Genomic DNA, 20,230 nt, shown 5'->3' with positions numbered 1-20,230 from the left:
TCCCTGCTCTGCCCCCCCCCCCCCCACCTCACTGGGCTCTCACTCCCTGCTGCCCTCCGTCACCTCACCCGGCTCTCACTCTCTACTGCTCTCCCACCTCATCTCGGCTCTCACTCCCTGCTCTGCCCTCCCACCTTACCTGGCTTTCACTCCCTGCTGCACTCCCACCTCCCTCACCCGAGCTCTCACTCCCTGATTTGCCCTCCCTCACCCGGGCTCTCACTCCCTGCTCTCATTCCCTGCTCTGCCCTCCCAACTTACCTGGTTCTCACTACCTGCTGCCCTCTCACCTCCCTCACCCGGTCTCTCACTCCCTGCTCTGCCCTCCCACTTCCCTCACCCGGGCTCTCACTCCCTGCTCTGCCCTCCCACCTCACCGGGCTCTCACTCACTTCTGCCCTCCCACCTCACCGGGCTCCCACTCCCTGCTCTGCCCTCCCACCTCACCGGGCTCTCACTCCGTGCTCTGCCCTCCCACCTCCCCCACCCGGGCTCTCACTCCCTGCTCTGCCCTCCCACCTCACAGGGCTCTCACTCCCTGCTCTGCCCTCCCACCTCACAGGGCTCTTACTCCCTGCTCTGCCCTCCCACCTTACCTGGCTCTCACTCCCTGCTGCCCTCCCTCAACCGGGCTCTCACTACCTGCTGCCCTCCCACCTCCCTCACCAGGGCTCTCACGCACTGCTCTGCCCTCTGTCACCTCACCCACCTCTCACTCACTGCTGCCCTCCCACCTCACCCGGCTCTCACTTCCTGCTGCCCTCCCACCTCACCGGGCTCTCACTCCCTGCTGCCCTCCCACCCCACCGGCCTCTCACTCACTGCTGCCCTCCCACCTCACCGGGCTCCCACTCCCTGCTCTGCCCTCCCACCTAACCGGGCTCTCACTCCTGCTCTGCCCTCCCACCTCACAGGGCTCTCACTCCCTGCTCTGCCCTCCCACCTTACCTGGCTTTCACTCCCTGCTGCACTCCCACCTCCCTCACCCGGGCTCTCACTCCCTGATTTGCCCTCCCTCACCCGGGCTCTCACTCCCTGCTCTCATTCCCTGCTCTGCCCTCCCAACTTACCTGGTTCTCACTACCTGCTGCCCTCTCACCTCCCTCACCCGGTCTCTCACTCCCTGCTCTGCCCTCCCACTTCCCTCACCCGGGCTCTCACTCCCTGCTCTGCCCTCCCACCTCACCGGGCTCTCACTCACTTCTGCCCTCCCACCTCACCGGGCTCCCACTCCCTGCTCTGCCCTCCCACCTCACCGGGCTCTCACTCCGTGCTCTGCCCTCCCACCTCCCCCACCCGGGCTCTCACTCCCTGCTCTGCCCTCCCACCTTACAGGGCTCTCACTCCCTGCTCTGCCCTCTCACCTCACAGGGCTCTTACTCCCTGCTCTGCCCTCCCACCTTACCTGGCTCTCACTCCCTGCTGCCCTCCCACCTCACCGGGCTCTCACTCCTTGCTGCCCTCCCACCTCCCTCACCCGGGCTCTCACTCCCTGCTCTGCCCTCTGTCACCTCACCCACCTCTCACTCACTGCTGCCCTCCCACCTCACCGGGCTCTCACTCCCTGCTCTGCCCTCCCACCTCCCCCACCCGGGCTCTCACTCCCTGCTCTGCCCTCCCACCTCACAGGGCTCTCACTCCCTGCTCTGCCCTCTCACCTCACAGGGCTCTTACTCCCTGATCTGCCCTCGCACCTTACCTGGCTCTCACTCCCTGCTGCCCTCCCACCTCCCTCAACCGGGCTCTCACTCCCTGCTGCCCTCCCACCTCCCTCACCCGGGCTCTCACGCCCTGCTCTGCCCTCCCACCTCACCGGGCTCTCACTCCCTGCTGCCCTCCCACCTCACCGGGCTCTCACTCCCTGCTGCCCTCCCACCTCACCCACCTCTCACTCACTGCTGCCCTCCCACCTCACCGGGCTCTCACTCCCTGCTGCCCTCCCACCTCACCGGGCTCTCACTCCCTGCTGCCCTCCCACCTCACCGGCCTCTCACTCACTGCTGCCCTCCCACCTCACCGGGCTCCCACTCTCTGCTCTGCCCTCCCACCTAACCGGGCTCTCACTCCTGCTCTGCCCTCCCACCTCACAGGGCTCTCACTCCCTTCTCTGCCCTCCCACCTTACCTGGCTTTCACTCCGTGGTGCCCTCCCACCTCCCTCACTTGGGCTCTCACTCCCTGCTCTGCCCTCCCACCTCCCTCACCCAGGCTCTCACTCCCTGCTCTGCCCTCCCACCTCCCTCGCCCGGGCTCTCACTCCCTGCTCTGCCCTCCCACCTCCCTCACCCGGACTCTCACTCCCTGCTCTGCCCTCCCACCTCCCTCACCCGGCTCTCACTCCCTGCTTCCCTCCCACCTCCCTCACCCGGGCTCTCACTCCCTGCTCTGCCCTCCCACCTCCCTCACCCGGGCTCTCACTCCCTGCTGCCCTCCCACCTCACCGGGCTCTCACTCACTGATGCCCTCCCACCTCACCGGGCTCTCACTCCTTGCTGCCCTCCCACCTCCCTCACCCGGGCTCTCACTCCCTGCTCTGCCCTCTGTCACCTCAACCAGCTCTCACTCACTGCTGCCCTCCCACCTCACCGGGCTCTCACTCCCTGCTGCCCTCCCACCTCACCGGCCTCTCACTCACTGCTGCCCTCCCACCTCACCGTGCTCTCACTCCCTGCTCTGCCCTCCCACCTCACCCGGCATTCACTACCTGTTCTGCCCTCCCACCTCCTTCACCCGGGCTCTCACTCCCTGCTCTGCCCTCCCACCTCGCAAGGCTCTCACTCCCTGCTCTGCCCTCCCACCTTACCTGGCTCTCACTTCCTGCTGCCCTCCCACCTCCCTCACCCGGGCTGTCACTCCCTGCTCTGCCCTCCCACCTCCCTCACCCGGGCTCTCACTCCCTGCTCCGCCCTCCCACCTCCCTCACCCGGCTCTCAGTTCCTGCTGTCCTCCCCCCTGTGTGTCAGCCTGGCTGACACAGCCTCCCGGGCACCCCAGGACTTCACAGGTCTTTAAACGACCATTTGTTTCTTAATGAGGCTTCTTAGCGCCCCTGCAGCTCCACTCTTGACTGTGGCTGGAATTGCCCGGCCCCCACAGAGCAGTCTCTCTGATTACGCACTGCTTGTCCCCGAGGTGTTTGCTTAAGTAAAAAAAAAACACACAGGTGCGATGTGTCTCAAGTTCCGCGGGCCGCCACTGAAGGCTTGCCGGGCCGCTACTGGCCCGCGGGCCGTACTTTGAGTACCCCTGCTCTACGCTATCCAATGCTTTCCCTACTGTTGCACTCTCTGGAGTGGGAATAGTAATTTTTACCCCTACGCTATCCAATGTTTTCTCTACTGTTGCACTCACTGAAGTGGTAATAGTAAATGTAACCCTCTCGCTATCTTACGCTAAAAATATTGTATATTTTTTGTTAATATTATGTTGATATATATGTATATATATATATACAGATCCATTCCTCCATAACGAAGAAAATGAGGTCACAAGCGGGGAAACTGATGGAGACACCTTTATTTCAGCATAATGGAACCCCTCGTTGTTGGCGAATGCATTTCGGCGTCTGTATCGCCTTCCTCAGCGCCAGGGGTATGTTCAGGGCTCAGGTGTCTGTTGCGATTCAAATATCCTGCCTGATCCTGTGACTGGATAGCAGACTCCACCCCCCAGGTAAGTGTCAATCACTTGTGAAACAATGCCTGCAAGTCCCAGAATTCAGTGTTTCTGGCTGGTTGGATATGGTGGGAGTGGGTCGAGTGTCAGCAAGATTGAGAGTCCCCAAATAAAGATATGCATCCTGCCGCTTTCAAGCTGTCTCCTCGCGTCCCCTGACCGCAGCAACCCTCAAGCCTCCGGGTTAATTTTCTGCGGGGACTCGGTGGAAAATCCTCCCTGCCCAAAGAGAAATCGGATGATTTCTACACCGCTGTCATTTCTCCCGAGCCTGCTGGTGAGCCTTGGCAATTCCAATAACTTGGAGGCAAACAATCCGTCGAGACGGGAACCAGGTTGTACCAAGGCCGGCTTAATGCTGCGGGGACCTCATAAGCGTGTCTCTGGCAACCGCGCTACAATATACAGATCCATTCCTCCATAACGAAGAAAATTAGGTCACAAGCGGGGAAACTGATGGAGGCACCTTTATTTCAGCATAATGGAACCCCTCGTTGTTGGCGAATGCATTTCGGCGTCTGTATCGCCTTCCTCAGCGTTTAAAATATATATATATATATATATATATATATATATATATATATATATATATATATATATATATATATATGTATTAAAACATTTTTTTAAGTTACATTAATTATTTATTAATTTTAAGGTTATTTAAGTATTTTAAGTATGTTTAAATTAATTATATTTATTATTATATTAATTTTAAATTACTTTTAAGACATTTAAAAAAAATCGATATTTTGACTATTTTTTACAACAATATTTTTGATTCAAAATTTTTGTACTTACCTGTTTGGAGCTAGGGATTCGATATTTTTGTATTCTATATTTTTTGCTCAATATTTTTGTAGTTCTATATTTTTGACATCGACATTATGTCAGTGATCCGCACAGAGCCCCAGTTTCTGCGCAGAGACTCACAGAGCCCCAGTCTCTGCACAGCGCTCCAGTCTCTGCGCAGCACTCCAGTCTCTACGCAGCACTCCAGACTCTGCACAGAGCCCCAGACTCTGCACAGTGCCCCAGACTCTGCACAGTGCCCCAGACTCTGCACAGAGCCCCAGACTCTGCACAGTGCCCCAGACTACTCTGCACAGTGCCCCAGACTACTCTGCACAGTGCCCCAGACTACTCTGCACAGTGCCCCAGACTACTCTGCACAGTGCCCCAGACTACTCTGCACAGTGCCCCAGACTACTCTGCACAGTGCCCCAGACTACTCTGCACAGTGCCCCAGACTACTCTGCACAGTGCCCCAGACTCTGCACAGAGCCCCAGACTCTGCACAGAGCCCCAGACTCTGCACAGTGCCCCAGACTCTGCACAGTGCCCCAGTCTCTGCACAGTGCCCCAGTCTCTGCACAGTGCCCCAGTCTCTGCACAGTGCCCCAGTCTCTGCACAGTGCCCCAGTCTCTGCACAGTGCCCCAGTCTCTGCACAGTGCCCCAGTCTCTGCACAGTGCCCCAGTCTCTGCACAGTGCCCCAGTCTCTGCACAGTGCCCCAGTCTCTGCACAGTGCCCCAGTCTCTGCACAGTGCCCCAGTCTCTGCGCAGTGCCCCAGACTCTGCGCAGTGCCCTCAGACTACTCTGCACAGTGCCCCCAGACTCTGCACAGTGCCCCATACTCTGCACAGTGCCCCAGACTCTGCACAGTGCCCCAGACTCTGCACAGTGCCCCAGACTCTGCACAGTGCCCCAGACTCTGCACAGTGCCCCCAGACTACTCTGCACAGTGCCCCCAGACTCTGCACAGTGCCCCAGACTCTGCACAGTGCCCCAGACTCTGCACAGTGCCCCAGACTCTGCACAGTGCCCCAGACTCTGCACAGTGCCCCAGACTCTGCACAGTGCCCCAGACTCTGCACAGTGCCCCAGACTCTGCACAGTGCCCCAGACTCTGCACAGTGCCCCAGACTCTGCACAGTGCCCCCAGACTACTCTGCACAGTGCCCCCAGACTACTCTGCACAGTGCCCCAGACTACTCTGCACAGTGCCCCAGACTACTCTGCACAGTGCCCCAGACTACTCTGCACAGTGCCCCAGACTACTCTGCACAGTGCCCCAGACTACTTTGCACAGTGCCCCAGACTACTCTGCACAGTGCCCCAGACTACTCTGCACAGTGCCCCAGACTACTCTGCACAGTGCCCCAGACTACTCTGCACAGTGCCCCAGACTACTCTGCACAGTGCCCCAGACTACTCTGCACAGTGCCCCAGACTACTCTGCACAGTGCCCCAGACTACTCTGCACAGTGCCCCAGACTACTCTGCACAGTGCCCCAGACTACTCTGCACAGTGCCCCAGACTACTCTGCACAGTGCCCCAGACTACTCTGCACAGTGCCCCAGACTACTCTGCACAGTGCCCCAGACTACTCTGCACAGTGCCCCAGACTACTCTGCACAGTGCCCCAGACTCTGCACAGTGCCCCAGACTCTGCACAGTGCCCCAGACTCTGCACAGTGCCCCAGACTCTGCACAGTGCCCCAGACTACTCTGCACAGTGCCCCAGACTACTCTGCACAGTGCCCCAGACTACTCTGCACAGTGCCCCAGACTACTCTGCACAGTGCCCCAGACTACTCTGCACAGTGCCCCAGACTACTCTGCACAGTGCCCCAGACTACTCTGCACAGTGCCCCAGACTACTCTGCACAGTGCCCCAGACTACTCTGCACAGTGCCCCAGACTACTCTGCACAGTGCCCCAGACTACTCTGCACAGTGCCCCAGACTACTCTGCACAGTGCCCCAGACTACTCTGCACAGAGCCCCAGACTCTGCACAGAGCCCCAGACTCTGCACAGAGCCCCAGACTCTGCACAGAGCCCCAGACTCTGCACAGAGCCCCAGACTCTGCACAGAGCCCCAGACTCTGCACAGAGCCCCAGACTCTGCACAGAGCCCCAGACTCTGCACAGAGCCCCAGACTCTGCACAGAGCCCCAGACTCGGCACAGAGCCCCAGACTCCGCACAGAGCCCCAGACTCCGCACAGAGCCCCAGACTCCGCACAGAGCCCCAGACTCCGCACAGAGCCCCAGACTCCGCACAGAGCCCCAGACTCCGCACAGAGCCCCAGACTCCGCACAGAGCCCCAGACTCCGCACAGAGCCCCAGACTCCGCACAGAGCCCCAGACTCCGCACAGAGCCCCAGACTCCACACAGAGCCCCAGACTCCGCACAGAGCCCCAGACTCTGCACAGCGCTCCAGTCTTCGCACAGAGCTTAAGTCTTCGCACAAAGCTCCAGTCTTTGCACAGCGCCCCAGTCTCTGCACATCCACAGAACTCCAAGCAACCCACTGTCCGCACAGCCCTACAATCCCAGAAGAGCTCTACCCTATATGTATACCTGTTAGACGGACCGGGAGGGTCGGCCGAGTATAAGGGGAGAGGTCTCCAAGGAGAGCCGTCTCCAGCGATCGTACAGACAAGTAACTTCCCCCCCCACAGACGGACACCACACAAGGATAAGGTTAAACGATACTTTATCAGCAATTCTTCGAGTACGGTCAAATGATACAAGGAGGTCTGGACTCAGGGGTCCCCTCGGTTCGGGTCTCTGGTGGGGAAAAGGGGTAGCGGGACAGTCTTGTTACCAATTGGGTGGATGGATAGCTCTCAATCCTCGAGCTCGGCGTTCTAGATGATCGGGCCGCGGCGGAGCCAGCAGGTCCCGAGATGGTTGAAGGTAGCGACGGTCCGCGGCGGAGCCAGCAGGTCCCGATGAAGATGGTGGTACAAACGGTCCGCGGCCACGCCAGCAGGTCCCGACGACGATGAAGGTTTACGAAGGTTACGGCAGCGCCAACAGGCAGGACGATAGTTCCCAAGGTAGGGCTACGGCAGCGCCAGTAGTCCGTCAAGGATGAGTTCTTCTCTGCGTCTCTCGACTCCAGGATACAACTGCCTTCCTGCTCTGGAGCTGCCTCAGTTATAGGGCTGTTGCCCTTTGATGTCCGGACCCTCGCACTTGGAGGTCGGGGGGTCCAGGATGAGGGAGTCCAGACACCCAGCAGGGGGGTGGAGCCAGCGCCCGGGGAGGCTGGGGGCGAGCGGTACCTGGCGGGGGAGAGCCATCGACACCTCTTTCTCCCATTGACCTGCCAAGTAGTCCGCTCACCTCCTGGGTGGATGGTGGTGCCGGGATGTCTGAGGCCTGGCCAGGCCCAGGGTTAGGGTCGATCAGAGGCCACGCGGCCTCGTGGTGCAGGGTTCAAGATGGCGCCCAGGTCGGGCGCGCGGGCCAGTAGGGGATCGGGCCCAAGAGGTCGAGATGTTCAGAGGCAGGGGTCCCGGAGGGGACGGAAAACGTGGAGTGGTGGTGTGTAACACTTGAGGGACCGGGCTCGGGCTCGGCCGGCAGAGGGGGAGCGGGCCCTTCATGTGGCCTGTCCAACATGCGCCCCCCCCAGCTGAAGGCGGGGAGAGTCACCCATCCTCTTGGGGACTCTCCTCGTCGAGGCGGAAAAAGCGTGACAGGCCATCCGCGTTGGCGTGGTCTTGTCCAGGTCGATGTTCCACAGTGAAGTCCATCCCTTGTAGGGAGATGGACCAACGTAGTAGTTTTGGGTTCTCCCCCCGCATCTGCGTCAGCCACTGCAGGGGTCGATGATCGGTCTGTACCCGAAAGTGGGTGCCAAAGAGATAGGGCCGGAGCTTTTTGAGGGCCCATACCACGGCGAAGGCCTCCCTCTCGATGGTGCTCCAGCGTTGTTCTCGAGGCAGGAGTCGCCTGCTGATGAAGGCCACTGGCTGATCAAGGCCTTCGGGGTTCAATTGAGACAGGACCGCCCCAATGCCGTGGTCGGAGGCATCCGTCTGGACGACGAATTCCCGGCTGTAGTCGGGGGCCTGGAGCACGGGGGCGGAGCACATGGCGGCCTTCAGTTGTTCGAAGGCTGTTTGACAATCTGGGGTCCAGTTGACCTTCTTTGGTTGATTTTTGGACGTGAGTTCTGTGAGGGGCCCCACTATGCTACCATAGTCCTTCACGAACCGTCGGTAATAGCCCGTGAGTCCCAGAAAGGCGCGTACCTCGGTCTGGGTGATGGGGGGCTGCCAGGACTGGATGGCGGCGATCTTGAGCTGCAGAGGGGCCACCAGGCCGCTTCCCACCTGGTGTCCGAGGTAGGTCACGGACCCCTGACCAATCTGGCATTTGCTGGCCTTGATCGTGAGGCCAGCTCGCTGAAGGGCCTGTAGCACCTCTCGGAGGTGGTGGAGGTGGTCGGACCAGTGGTGGCTGTATACAGCGATGTCGTCTAGGTAGGCGGCACTGAATCCTTCGAGTCCGGCCAAGACCTGATTAACGAGTCGCTGAAACGTTGCTGGGGCATTCTTCATGCCGAAGGGCATGACCTTGAAATGATAATGGCCGTCAGGAGTGGAAAACGCAGATCGTTCTTGGGCCCGGGGTGTGAGGCCGATCTGCCAGTAGCCCGCCGTCAGGTCGAAAATGCTGAGGTAGCGGGCAGCTCCCATGCGGTCGATTAGTTCATCTGCCCGGGGGATGGGATGTGCGTCTGTTCTGGTGACCGCATTCAAGCCCCGGTAGTCGACGCAGAACCGGAGTTCCGGTGTGGTGCCGGGGTTGGCTGCTTTGGGGACCAGTACTACTGGGCTGGCCCAGGGGCTGTCTGAGGGCTCAATGACCCCGAGCGTGAGCATCTTGGTTACTTCTTCTTGGATGCAGGCCCGTACCCGATCTGGTACGCGGTAGGCCCGGTGGCGGATAGGGGGGCTGTCCCCCGTGTCCACGTCGTGCACACACCAGGAGGTGACACCTGGGGTGAGGGAGAACAGGCTGGCGAACTGCAGCAGAAGGTCTCGACATTCTTGGCGTTGTTCCAGGGTGAGGGCCTCCGAGAGCCGGACCCCGTCCACGGAGCCGTCTTTCTCCCGAGTCCGTAGGAGGTCAGGGAGGGGCTCGGAGTCTTCTTCGGCTCCATTGTCTGTGGCCATCAGGAGGCTGAGTTCTGAACGCACGAAATGGGGTTTCAGTCTATTAGCCTGGAGGACCCGGAGGGGGTTCCGTGAAGATTCCATGTCGATGAGATAGGTGACAGGGCCCTTGCGCTCGACTACTTTGAAGGGCCCCGTCCACTTGTCTTGCAGGGCGCATGGTTCGGTGGGGGACATTACCCATACTTGTTGGCCGGGTTCAAATTCGATGGAGGAGGCATTTTGGTCATACCACTTTTTCATGTCCTCTTGACTGGCCTCCAAGTTTGCTTTCGCTATCTCCCTGAACCGTCGGGTCTGGTTGCGGAGGGTTAGGAGGTATTTGAAGACATCTGGAGGGTTCTTTAGAGGGGGCATTTCCCAGCCTTCCTTGACTAGGCTGAGCGGCCCCCGCACGGGGTGTCCATACAACAGTTCAAACGGGCTGAAGCCGAGGGACTTCTGGGGGACTTCTCGATATGCGAAGAGGAGGCACGGCAGTAGCACATCCCACTGGCGACGGAGGGGCTCTTCCAACCCCCCAATCATCCCTTTGAGCGTGCGGTTGAACCGCTCAACGAGTCCGTTTCCTTGAGGGTGATAGGGGGTCGTGAATCGGTAGGTGACCCCACACTGTTGCCAGAGGGACTTCATATATTTTGAAATAAAGTTCGTGCCTCTGTCGCTGACGACTTCTCGGGGGAAGCCCACACGGGAGAAGATCCCCATCAGGGCCCGGCCGACTACCGGGGCTGTCACAGTTCGCAGGGGAACAGCCTCGGGGTAGCGGGTGGCGTGGTCCACCAGTACCAGGATGAACCGATGTCCTTGTGCTGTACGGGGGTCCAGGGGCCCCACAATGTCTATCCCGACCCTCTCGAATGGGGTGGTGACCACTGGAAATGGTTGCAGGGGGGCTTTTAGTTTGCGGCCGCTCTTTCCACTGGCTTGGCACGTGGGGCAAGATCGGCAATGCTGGAGTACGTCATTCCTCATTTTAGGCCAGAAGAAGTGGGTCACTAGGCGGCTGTAAGTTTTATCCTGACCCAGGTGCCCAGCCAGGGGGACATCGTGGGCCAGATTTAGCAAGAAGTCTCTAAAACGGAGGGGCACCACTAGCACTCGACTGGTCCCTAACTCCGCGATCCTTTGTTCACTGTATAGCAGATCATTGTCCCAATAGACCCAATGTGTTCCGGAGGTATCCCCTGCGCTCTGGGCGAGGGCTTGTTGGCGGAGTCCCTCGAGGGAGGGACAGGTCTTCTGCTCTTGGCGAAACTGCTCCTGTGTGGGCCCCCCCTCTTGATGCCACTGGTCGAGGCCAGAGAGGTCCGGAGGTTGAGCTGGTTCTGGGGGGACGGCACGGTTGGCGTCTTCTACTGGAGCGACCGGGGGAGGAGGCGCCGGCCATTCAGGTTCCTCGGGTCGGAGATTGGCACGGGCGGCCATGGACCGGGTGGTGACGCACGCCCAGTCCGGGATGCCTAACATCCCCAGGTGTTCTCTTCGTTCTACGGCTGCCCACGGAGAGCTTTCAAGGTCATTCCCCAGGAGGCAGTCTACGGGAGCATCATCTCGGACCGTCACCTTCAACATGCCGGAGACTCCTCCCCATTCGAAAGGGACGCAGGCCATCCGACACAGACTCTCCGAGTTATCGGCTGAACGGACAGGGCAGAGAATATTCGGTAGGAACTGTTCTGGGGTCACCAGGTGACAGCGGACGGCTGTTACACTGGCCCCGGTGTCACGGAGGGCTTCGGCCCGGCGTCCATTGATGCTCACCCATTGACTGTACTTCCGGGTGTTAGCGGGTAGGGGGACCCGCGGGACCATGTCTTTCCCCCCTAAACAGGCTAGAGCCATGGCGGCTGGCTCCCATTCTTGATGTTCTTGCTCATATTCTTCTTGTTCCTCGGAGATCTGTTCTTCCCCCAGGGCAGCAGCAGCCACCTGGCGGGGTCTCGGGCTCTGGTTCTGTGGGCAATTTGGGTCGTTTGCGTAGTGGCCGACTCGCTGGCATCGGTGACACGTGACATTGGCCCTATATCCCGGTCGTGCCGGGGTGCTGCCCCGGTTGGCCGGGGGAGTGGTGCTGGCAGCGGGGGCGGCCGGAGTGCTGTCTCTTCCTCTTCCTTGGCCCCCTCCTCCTCCTCCTCGGGGACGGTGCTGACCGTGGTGGTTTCGGTTCTGTTCATAGGACCCATTTCGGCCCACTCTGGTGATTTCCCACCGGTCAGCTTCGGCTGCGAGCTGCCGTGGATCAGTCAATTTGCTGTCGAGGAGGTGCTGCCGGAGCTCGATGAAGCAATTGTTTGACAGATGCTCCCACACCATGAGATTGAAGAGCTGTTCGTAAGTTGTGACATTGCTTCCTTTGATCCAACCCTCGAAGGCTCTGCTGAAATAGTTAACGTACTCCACCCAAGTTGTACCCGGGATGCGGGTGCAGTCTCTGAACCTCTGGCGGTACATCTCGGGTGTGAGCCCATAGCGGGTGAGGAGGGCCGCTTTCATGTGGTCATAGGAGGTCATCAGATGGTCCGGGAGCTGTAGCAGGGCATCGCGGCCCTCATTGAGGAATCTCCCCCATAGACCGGCTCCCCAGTCGCTTCGATCGATCCGGTGGGAGGTCATAGCTATTTCGAACGACATCCTTGGGGATGTGTACCTTCTTATCTGTTGCTCCCGGGGTGCGGGGTTGCTCGGTCGCCCCTGTTTCCTTGTTCTGCTTGCGTAAGTCTATCTCAGCTAATTTGCGCTCATGTTCATATGCCAGTCTTTTTTCCTCGAGCTCTCTTTGTCTCTGTTTTTCCTCTCTTTCTTCTCAGAGCCTCAGATGTTCTAAGTTCAGTTTCTGTTCGGCCAACTTGAGTTCACCATCCATTTTGAGCCGGGCCATTTCTAGTTCATGTAGTCTTGTTCTTTCTCGTTCCTGGATCTCGTCTTGCGAGAGGCCCGTTCTTCGCTCCTCGGGAGCCGCTGTGTCTTTTTCTACTGCTGCGATATTTTGGTCCGGGGGTCTGACGGCCCCGGTTTCTGCCCAGGACTCCAGGGCCTGCTTGAAATCATCTTTGGTACTTAGACCGGTGGTAGCGATACCTAATTCGATGCAGAATTGTTTTAATTCACGATGGCTGTATTCTTCCAATTTCTCCATCTGAAATTTCTCGGTGGATCCGCTTTCTTTGGTTGTCATCGTGATTTCGTCGTGGGGTGAGCTACTCTCTGTACGATTATGCGGTGATTCGGATCGCGCCGCTGGCCACCAATGTTAGACGGACCGGGAGGGTCGGCCGAGTATAAGGGGAGAGGTCTCCAAGGAGAGCCGTCTCCAGCGATCGTACAGACAAGTAACTTCCCCCCCCACAGACGGACACCACACAAGGATAAGGTTAAACGATACTTTATCAGCAATTCTTCGAGTACGGTCAAATGATACAAGGAGGTCTGGACTCAGGGGTCCCCTCGGTTCGGGTCTCTGGTGGGGAAAAGGGGTAGCGGGACAGTCTTGTTACCAATTGGGTGGATGGATAGCTCTCAATCCTCGAGCTCGGCGTTCTAGATGATCGGGCCGCGGCGGAGCCAGCAGGTCCCGAGATGGTTGAAGGTAGCGACGGTCCGCGGCGGAGCCAGCAGGTCCCGATGAAGATGGTGGTACAAACGGTCCGCGGCCACGCCAGCAGGTCCCGACGACGATGAAGGTTTACGAAGGTTACGGCAGCGCCAACAGGCAGGACGATAGTTCCCAAGGTAGGGCTACGGCAGCGCCAGTAGTCCGTCAAGGATGAGTTCTTCTCTGCGTCTCTCGACTCCAGGATACAACTGCCTTCCTGCTCTGGAGCTGCCTCAGTTATAGGGCTGTTGCCCTTTGATGTCCGGACCCTCGCACTTGGAGGTCGGGGGGTCCAGGATGAGGGAGTCCAGACACCCAGCAGGGGGGTGGAGCCAGCGCCCGGGGAGGCTGGGGGCGAGCGGTACCTGGCGGGGGAGAGCCATCGACACCTCTTTCTCCCATTGACCTGCCAAGTAGTCCGCTCACCTCCTGGGTGGATGGTGGTGCCGGGATGTCTGAGGCCTGGCCAGGCCCAGGGTTAGGGTCGATCAGAGGCCACGCGGCCTCGTGGTGCAGGGTTCAAGATGGCGCCCAGGTCGGGCGCGCGGGCCAGTAGGGGATCGGGCCCAAGAGGTCGAGATGTTCAGAGGCAGGGGTCCCGGAGGGGACGGAAAACGTGGAGTGGTGGTGTGTAACACTTGAGGGCTCGGGCTCGGCCGGCAGAGGGGGAGCGGGCCCTTCATGTGGCCTGTCCAACAATACCTATAAACTCTGGCATACTCATTGCACAACGTAACACTGTCCACATTCCTTCGCACCATAATCAAGTCTCTGCAGAGCATAGCCCAATCTCTGCACCACAGCCTCATTCCCAACACAGCATTATCAAGTCTCTGCACCACAGCCTCACTTCCAACACAGCATTATCAAGTCTCTGCACTGCCTCAATCCCCAAACAGTATAATCAAGTCTCTACACAGCAGCAATCTATTTACAGACTAGTCTAATCTCTGCACAGCCTCAATCCCAACACAGCATTATCCAGTCTCTGCACAGCAGCAATCTCTGCACAGCCCCAATCCCTACACTGCATAGTCAAGTCTCTGCATTTTCAATCCCTACACAGCATATTCCAAACTCTGCACTGCCTCCGTCCCTACGCAGCATAGTCCACGTTCTGCATGCATCGGTCCCTGCACAGCATTATGCAATCTGCACAGCCTCAATCCCTGCACAACATAGTGGGATTGGTGACGGTACAACGCGTACCGTCACAACGCGTGCTGTTACAACGCGTCCCTTACAACGCAAGTCGTTACCACGACTTGCGTTGGGGGCGCGGATATCGAATAGTATAATTTACTATTCCAACACCAGTCCCCGTGGACACTAGGGAAGGTGTTGGAATAGTAAATTTACTATTTTTAATCTTCTAGCGCCCTCCAGCGCAAATCGTGGTAACGACTTGCGTTGTTACCGACGCGTCGTAACAGCATCGCGTTGTAACATCCGCGTTGTAATGGATGTTTCCCACATATTGTAATCTCTGCACAATCTCAATCCCTCCACAGCATAGTCCAGTCCCTGCACAGCATAATCCAGTCCCTGCACAGCGGCAGTCCCTGCACAGCCCTTGGCCACTGCCTCCTCCCCTCGCTCCCAGATTTTTCTTTCCACAGCCTCACCAGTGCTCTGCTCTGTGCAGTGAGGAGTCCCTCTGTTAAGGTTTATTCTGTTATGGGTCAAAAAACCCTATTCTGGTTTCCTTTGTCAAGTCTCAGGCCGACCCCACAACCCAGATTGTTCGTTCATATTTGAGAGTCCAGCGCTCCACTGCTCCTCGGCTATATCAGATGTGCCTGCTTGCATTATCGCATTGAAATAATCGGATATTATGTGATTAATATCTGGTAAATTTTAAAACATTGCATCAGAGTCCTAATAATAAACCAGGACTGCGTGAATGAAAGCATCAGAAATAGGCCTGCCTTGATTGGCCCTCTGTTCCGGAACCTTTATCGTGATGTTTGTAGTGTTGATTGAATTTACATCAAAAATCCACCAAGAAAGCTCAGTTTAAAAGTAAATCACGAAAAACATAGCTTTTCACTCGTTTATATTATACAATTAAATAAAACGTGTTAAACAGGAGGCAGCCATATGCACGTGGACGCCTTTGTTTGTAACATTTCTCCCACAGATTTTATTTCTCCATATTTCTCTCATATTTTAGTTTTCGATTTTTAAACAGCCTGGTTTTTGTGCAAACCTGTTTCATTGTCGGCAGAGAATTTAGCAGAAATGTGACCTTGTAGTGCTTATGGCCAAGACCGTGGGGAGGGAAATCACTATTTCACTGCTAAAGAGGGGAACTTGGGTGGGTGTCACTGTGGCGGAATGAAGAGGTAGGGGATAGGGTGCTGTGAGGGGTTTCTGCTGTTTCCGAACTCTCTTTATAATTTACTTTCATTAAATCATATTAGTGCCATTGATTTAAATCAGTTACTTATGCTGATTATGCTGAGAACCTGTTTACTTACATTTCATATTCTGTTACTCTTGTCTTGTGGTATGAAACTTTTCCCCACAGTGTTAGAACCTAGAACCGGCACTTTAGACCTGGCGTGCAGCACAGGCCTCCTCTCCAGATTGTGACTTGTTTTTCCAATACTAGAGCGTTTCATTTCTACTAAAGAAGCCAGACGAAGAGTGCGAGGGCTGTATGATTCTGTATGGAAAGAAGGCTGCGATGTGTTATGTTGTGAGTACCTGCCTGTGGGTGCTTCATGATTGGGTGAGTAATTACTGCTGTGATTGATTGCTGAGCTCTGGTATCTGCTTCTCTCTCCTGCAGCTGCGGTGACCCTGGATCCGGACACTGCTCATAGGAGGCTCGTCCTGTCCGAGGACGGAAGGAGCGTGAGGCACGGAGACAGAGCACAGGATCTGCCGGACACGCCCCAGAGATACAATCCTGCCCCCATTGTCCTGGGGAGAGAGAGGCTGAGCTCCGGGAGGCATTACTGGGAGGTGGAGGTGGGGGACAAGACGGCCTGGGACCTGGGGGTGTGTGACGAGTCTGTGAGCAGGAAGGGGAAGATCACACTAGCGCCTGAGAAAGGATACTGGACAGTGTGGCTCAGAGATGGTGAATACACAGCTAACACCTCCCCTCCCACCCTCCTGGCCCCCCGTGAGCTCCCCAGGGCTGTGGGTCTCTTCCTGGACTATGAGGCGGGTAGGCTCTCGGTGTACAATGTGGATGACCGGTCTCTGCTCTTCACCTTCTCCGGGTCCTCCTTCCCCCCCACCCTGCGGCCCTACTTCTCTCCAGGAGTCAACAATGGAGGGCGGAATCCGGGGGCGCTGCGGATCCTGCCGGGGACAGGACGGGAGTGAAGAGACTGTCAGCAGCGCAGGTGAGAGAGCGCTGTAACCAGGGAAAGGAGCGGAGTATAATGTAACGTATTGTCTCTAACTCCAGGGAAGGTTACTGTGTGTACTGTCATTACAGACGATTAGTAAAATCACAGATGGTGTGGCAGATATCACAGAGGGTGTGGCAGTATCACAGATGGTGTGGCAGTAGTATCACAGAGGGTGTGGCAGTAGAATCACAGAGGGTGAGGGCGATACAGCCACATCTGCCGACTAGGAAAGCAGGTTCAAGCCTCCGCGTTGGCTCAACATCCTGTGATTCTGGGAAAATCACAAAATCTCCATGTGTTACAAAAAAATATGACCATTTCTAGTGAAACCTGTGCTCATGTAAAGCACCCACTGCTTTTGTGCAGAGTTGGGGCTATCTAAAATTGCAAACACAAACTGTGTACAGCGGGCAGCAGAAGAAAAAGAAAACACAAACACACTCCTGCTTCTGGAGCACAGAGACGGAGTTCTGGAGCACAGGGGTTTTCTCCCCTCATAAACTCTGAGGGGAGGATTGAGTGCGTCTTGGATATGTACTCAGGGGCCTGATGCAAACCGATTTGGCGCCGTGACTCAATGTTCATTATTTAGGAAGGAGGGGTGAAGAGAGAGCAAACGTGAATGACTGAAACAAGAACGTGGCTGTGAAATGTTGTGTGTACAGGTATACCTATAGTGACTATCGCAGGAAAATATGATATTTTATCTCGCAAAGAAAAGGTACCATTGTCTTTAAATGACTGTGACTGGAAGACATTGCGGCTGTTTATGAGCCAGTTTGCGTCGCTCTTGTACTAGTGACGCAAACCTTGCATGTGATTTATGAAGCTATGCATGGCCACTTTGCGTGGCCCTGAGTGGCTCCATAAATCCAGAGTAAGATAATGCAGAGCAAATCACTGCATTGCCTTACTGTGCCCTGGGAAGACGTTCCCTGGGCGTTGCGTGGGTGTTCCCATGCAACTTCCAGGGTTTTTGACCCATTCCCAGATTTACCTCCAACTGATAGACCTGGGAATGCGCCAAAAAGTTGCGCCGTCTCAGGTGGGACGGAACAAGGATAAATATCTTTATTTCTCCTTGTTACTTCCTCTGTCTGTATGTCCTGTATTCTGTAGCACACCTGGAAAGATAAATATGCCTCTCGGGATTGTTTTTGTGCAGGAAGGTAATCCTTCCTGCACAAAAACAATCCTGCATGCTGCTCAGACACCCTTGAACCATGGGGTGCCTGCATTGGCGCTAGGCCACCAAATGGAGCCTGCGCAGGGAAAAGGCAGAAATGCACCATATCGCCTAAAATAGGGCACAATCCTGCCCTAACCCTGTCACGCAGTGCAGTGCAACAAGACTACTTGCTGCGCAGCGCAGCGTGACATTCTAGTAAATAGACCAACTAGTTTAAAACACAAAGATGAAAACAAATAATTTAAAAATAGGATGAGAGGTGGAAAGAAATAGTATTTGGCAACGTAAACCATCACACTTTGGCACAGAAGCTCACATCTCGTTAAGCTGCTGTGCAGATGTTATCAGGAAAAGGCTGCTACTCGTATTAGAAGAGAGCCAATGGCAGAAGGGGGCTGAAACATTCCCCTACATTGTATGTTGGGGTGGGCAGAAGCTAAATATGTATGGAAAAAAACAGACCAATTGATGGAGAGCTTCAACATGTATATGTATGTTTGAATGTATTTTTTACTTGTATATTGCTTGATTACAGGAGGCTGACAAGACAGCTGAAGCTATCTCTGTGCCAGACTTAAAATGACTGATGAAGGCCAGTTAAGGGGTGACTACAGAAACAATAGAGAACAAGCATTGAGAAAGCCAATAGGTACAATGCTGGCTGCTAGCCTTTTGGATTTGTGTATGTTTGTTTTGTCCTGTTTATTCTAAAATCTTTATTGTTGGGGGAGCTGCTTTTTCCTGTTCATTAAGAAAAACATTATCTAAAAGTAAAAATATATTTTGGTCTCAAAATGCACGAAATATTAAAGGCCACTACTGTGCGAGACCGATATAGACACCGATATAAGGCGGCGATTGAAACTTTTACGCACAGTGGAGAAGATACTGCAAGCACAGTACAGAGCAGCATGTAGGCAAAGTAACTGTTGTTGAGAAACCATTCTAGGCACAGTGGGGAACTTGTTGAGACAATCATTAAAAAACTTCTATAGACCCAGTAGCAGTAACGCTCTTGCCATTGTATGTCGTCTCAAAAGAGAGAAAACAGGGATGTGGGTCTGATAGACACCAAACCTTCCGGCCCTTCAAGCACACACTCCACTCGTGCAGTAATGTGAATTATTATTGTTGGACAAATCTCAGGTGCTCAAGATTTCCACAAGTGTCACTTAGATGTTTCACACAACCTCACGTGTAATCTTAGACATTGTATTTAATTAAAGGCTTGCTTAGCGACTCAGTGGCTTACTTTAATGGTATTACGGGCGGGGTGAAGCTCCTGGACCTGTTTATCCTCATCACGTATTGGTTGGTTCAGTTACTGATTTCAATCCAACAGATGGGACGGCAGTGGAAGGCGATTCAGGCCGCAGCCGGCTCTTCAGCCCAAAGTCGTGCACTGTAAGGTGGATTTGTAGAGAGCTGCTTATCACCCATGAGGGTATCAAGGCACCAAGACACGTCCTAGACAGCGCCAGCTGTAGGCCTAAGGATTATTCGATTAAATAACAAATGTATATTACACTCCATGAATATGTATTCCTATCAAATTGATCTGAACTGTAATATGTACATGTGAATTGAAAAACAAAACTCTTGACAATCACAATAAACAGAATTTAAAAAAACTGAATCTTGTGGACAGCCAATATTTGTGAGTACTTGAATCAGTTATTTCAACATCAGATTCAGTATTTAACTCGAGCAAAAAGAAAACATCTATCCATCCATAAATACTTTATTTCGGCCTCTAGGGCCATAAAAGAGCAAACAATAAAACAGTTGATATACAAATGAAGAAAGAAAAATTCAATTTCTAATGAGGAAGGGTACAAAGTGAAGAAATATGCATGCAGAATGAAGAGCAAGGCACAAGACTGCACCCCAAAGAGGCACCAGTCATTAACAGTTGTGCTTGGAGGTCTCTGTTTATTGGAGAGAAAGGTGACCATACATCCTGTTTTTTTAATACTGATTTATTTACAAAAACATTCCAATCTTCAGGCAAGCTGGCACGCAAGAAAAACCCAAAAATAAGAGCAAATGAACGTTTTTAGCTAGTCTCAAAACATTACAAATATAGGGGCCGATTAGGATTTCGGTGAATCCGCATCCTCCCGGCCGGCGGAAGCCGCCGCCGGCCCGGAGAATGCAGATTCACCGCTGCGGTGACAGAAAAGACCCCCCGCCAGATTAGGATGGCAGGGGGGTCGGGAAGACCGTCCGCAGCTTTTCCGCCGCAGTTCCGCGGCGGAAAAGCTCTAATATGGTCAGACACCGCCAGACATATTAGGTTTAGCCTTGGGACATGCCTTTCTGCGGCGGCAATGCCGCCACGAAAAGGCATACGGTCTTTTCTTGGGGGGCCCGTTGCAGGCCCCCAGGGTGAAGGGGGGGTAGGGGTGCACATGGGGGGGT

General features: G+C 55.3%; 1 protein-coding gene across 1 annotated transcript in view; it reads left to right on the top strand.

The window, feature by feature from the left end:
- LOC147663457 (E3 ubiquitin-protein ligase TRIM39-like) overlaps positions 1-19,440 on the top strand; it is a 139,699-nt gene extending 120,259 nt beyond the window's left edge. Inside the window, exons 7-8 of the mRNA XM_086950438.1 lie at positions 16,047-16,611; positions 18,345-19,440. Of these exons, the coding sequence (XP_086806564.1) occupies positions 16,047-16,591 (545 nt within the window). The 3' untranslated portion in view covers positions 16,592-16,611; positions 18,345-19,440. The remainder of the gene's footprint in view (positions 1-16,046; positions 16,612-18,344) is intronic.
- Positions 19,441-20,230: the final 790 nt, after the last annotated feature.

This window comes from Lissotriton vulgaris, unplaced genomic scaffold (genome assembly GCF_964263255.1).
Source record: "Lissotriton vulgaris unplaced genomic scaffold, aLisVul1.2 SCAFFOLD_1378, whole genome shotgun sequence".
Lineage (NCBI taxonomy): Eukaryota > Metazoa > Chordata > Amphibia > Caudata > Salamandridae > Lissotriton > Lissotriton vulgaris.
Note: the sequence above shows the minus strand (reverse complement) of the source record. Positions and strands in the feature narration are given on the sequence as shown.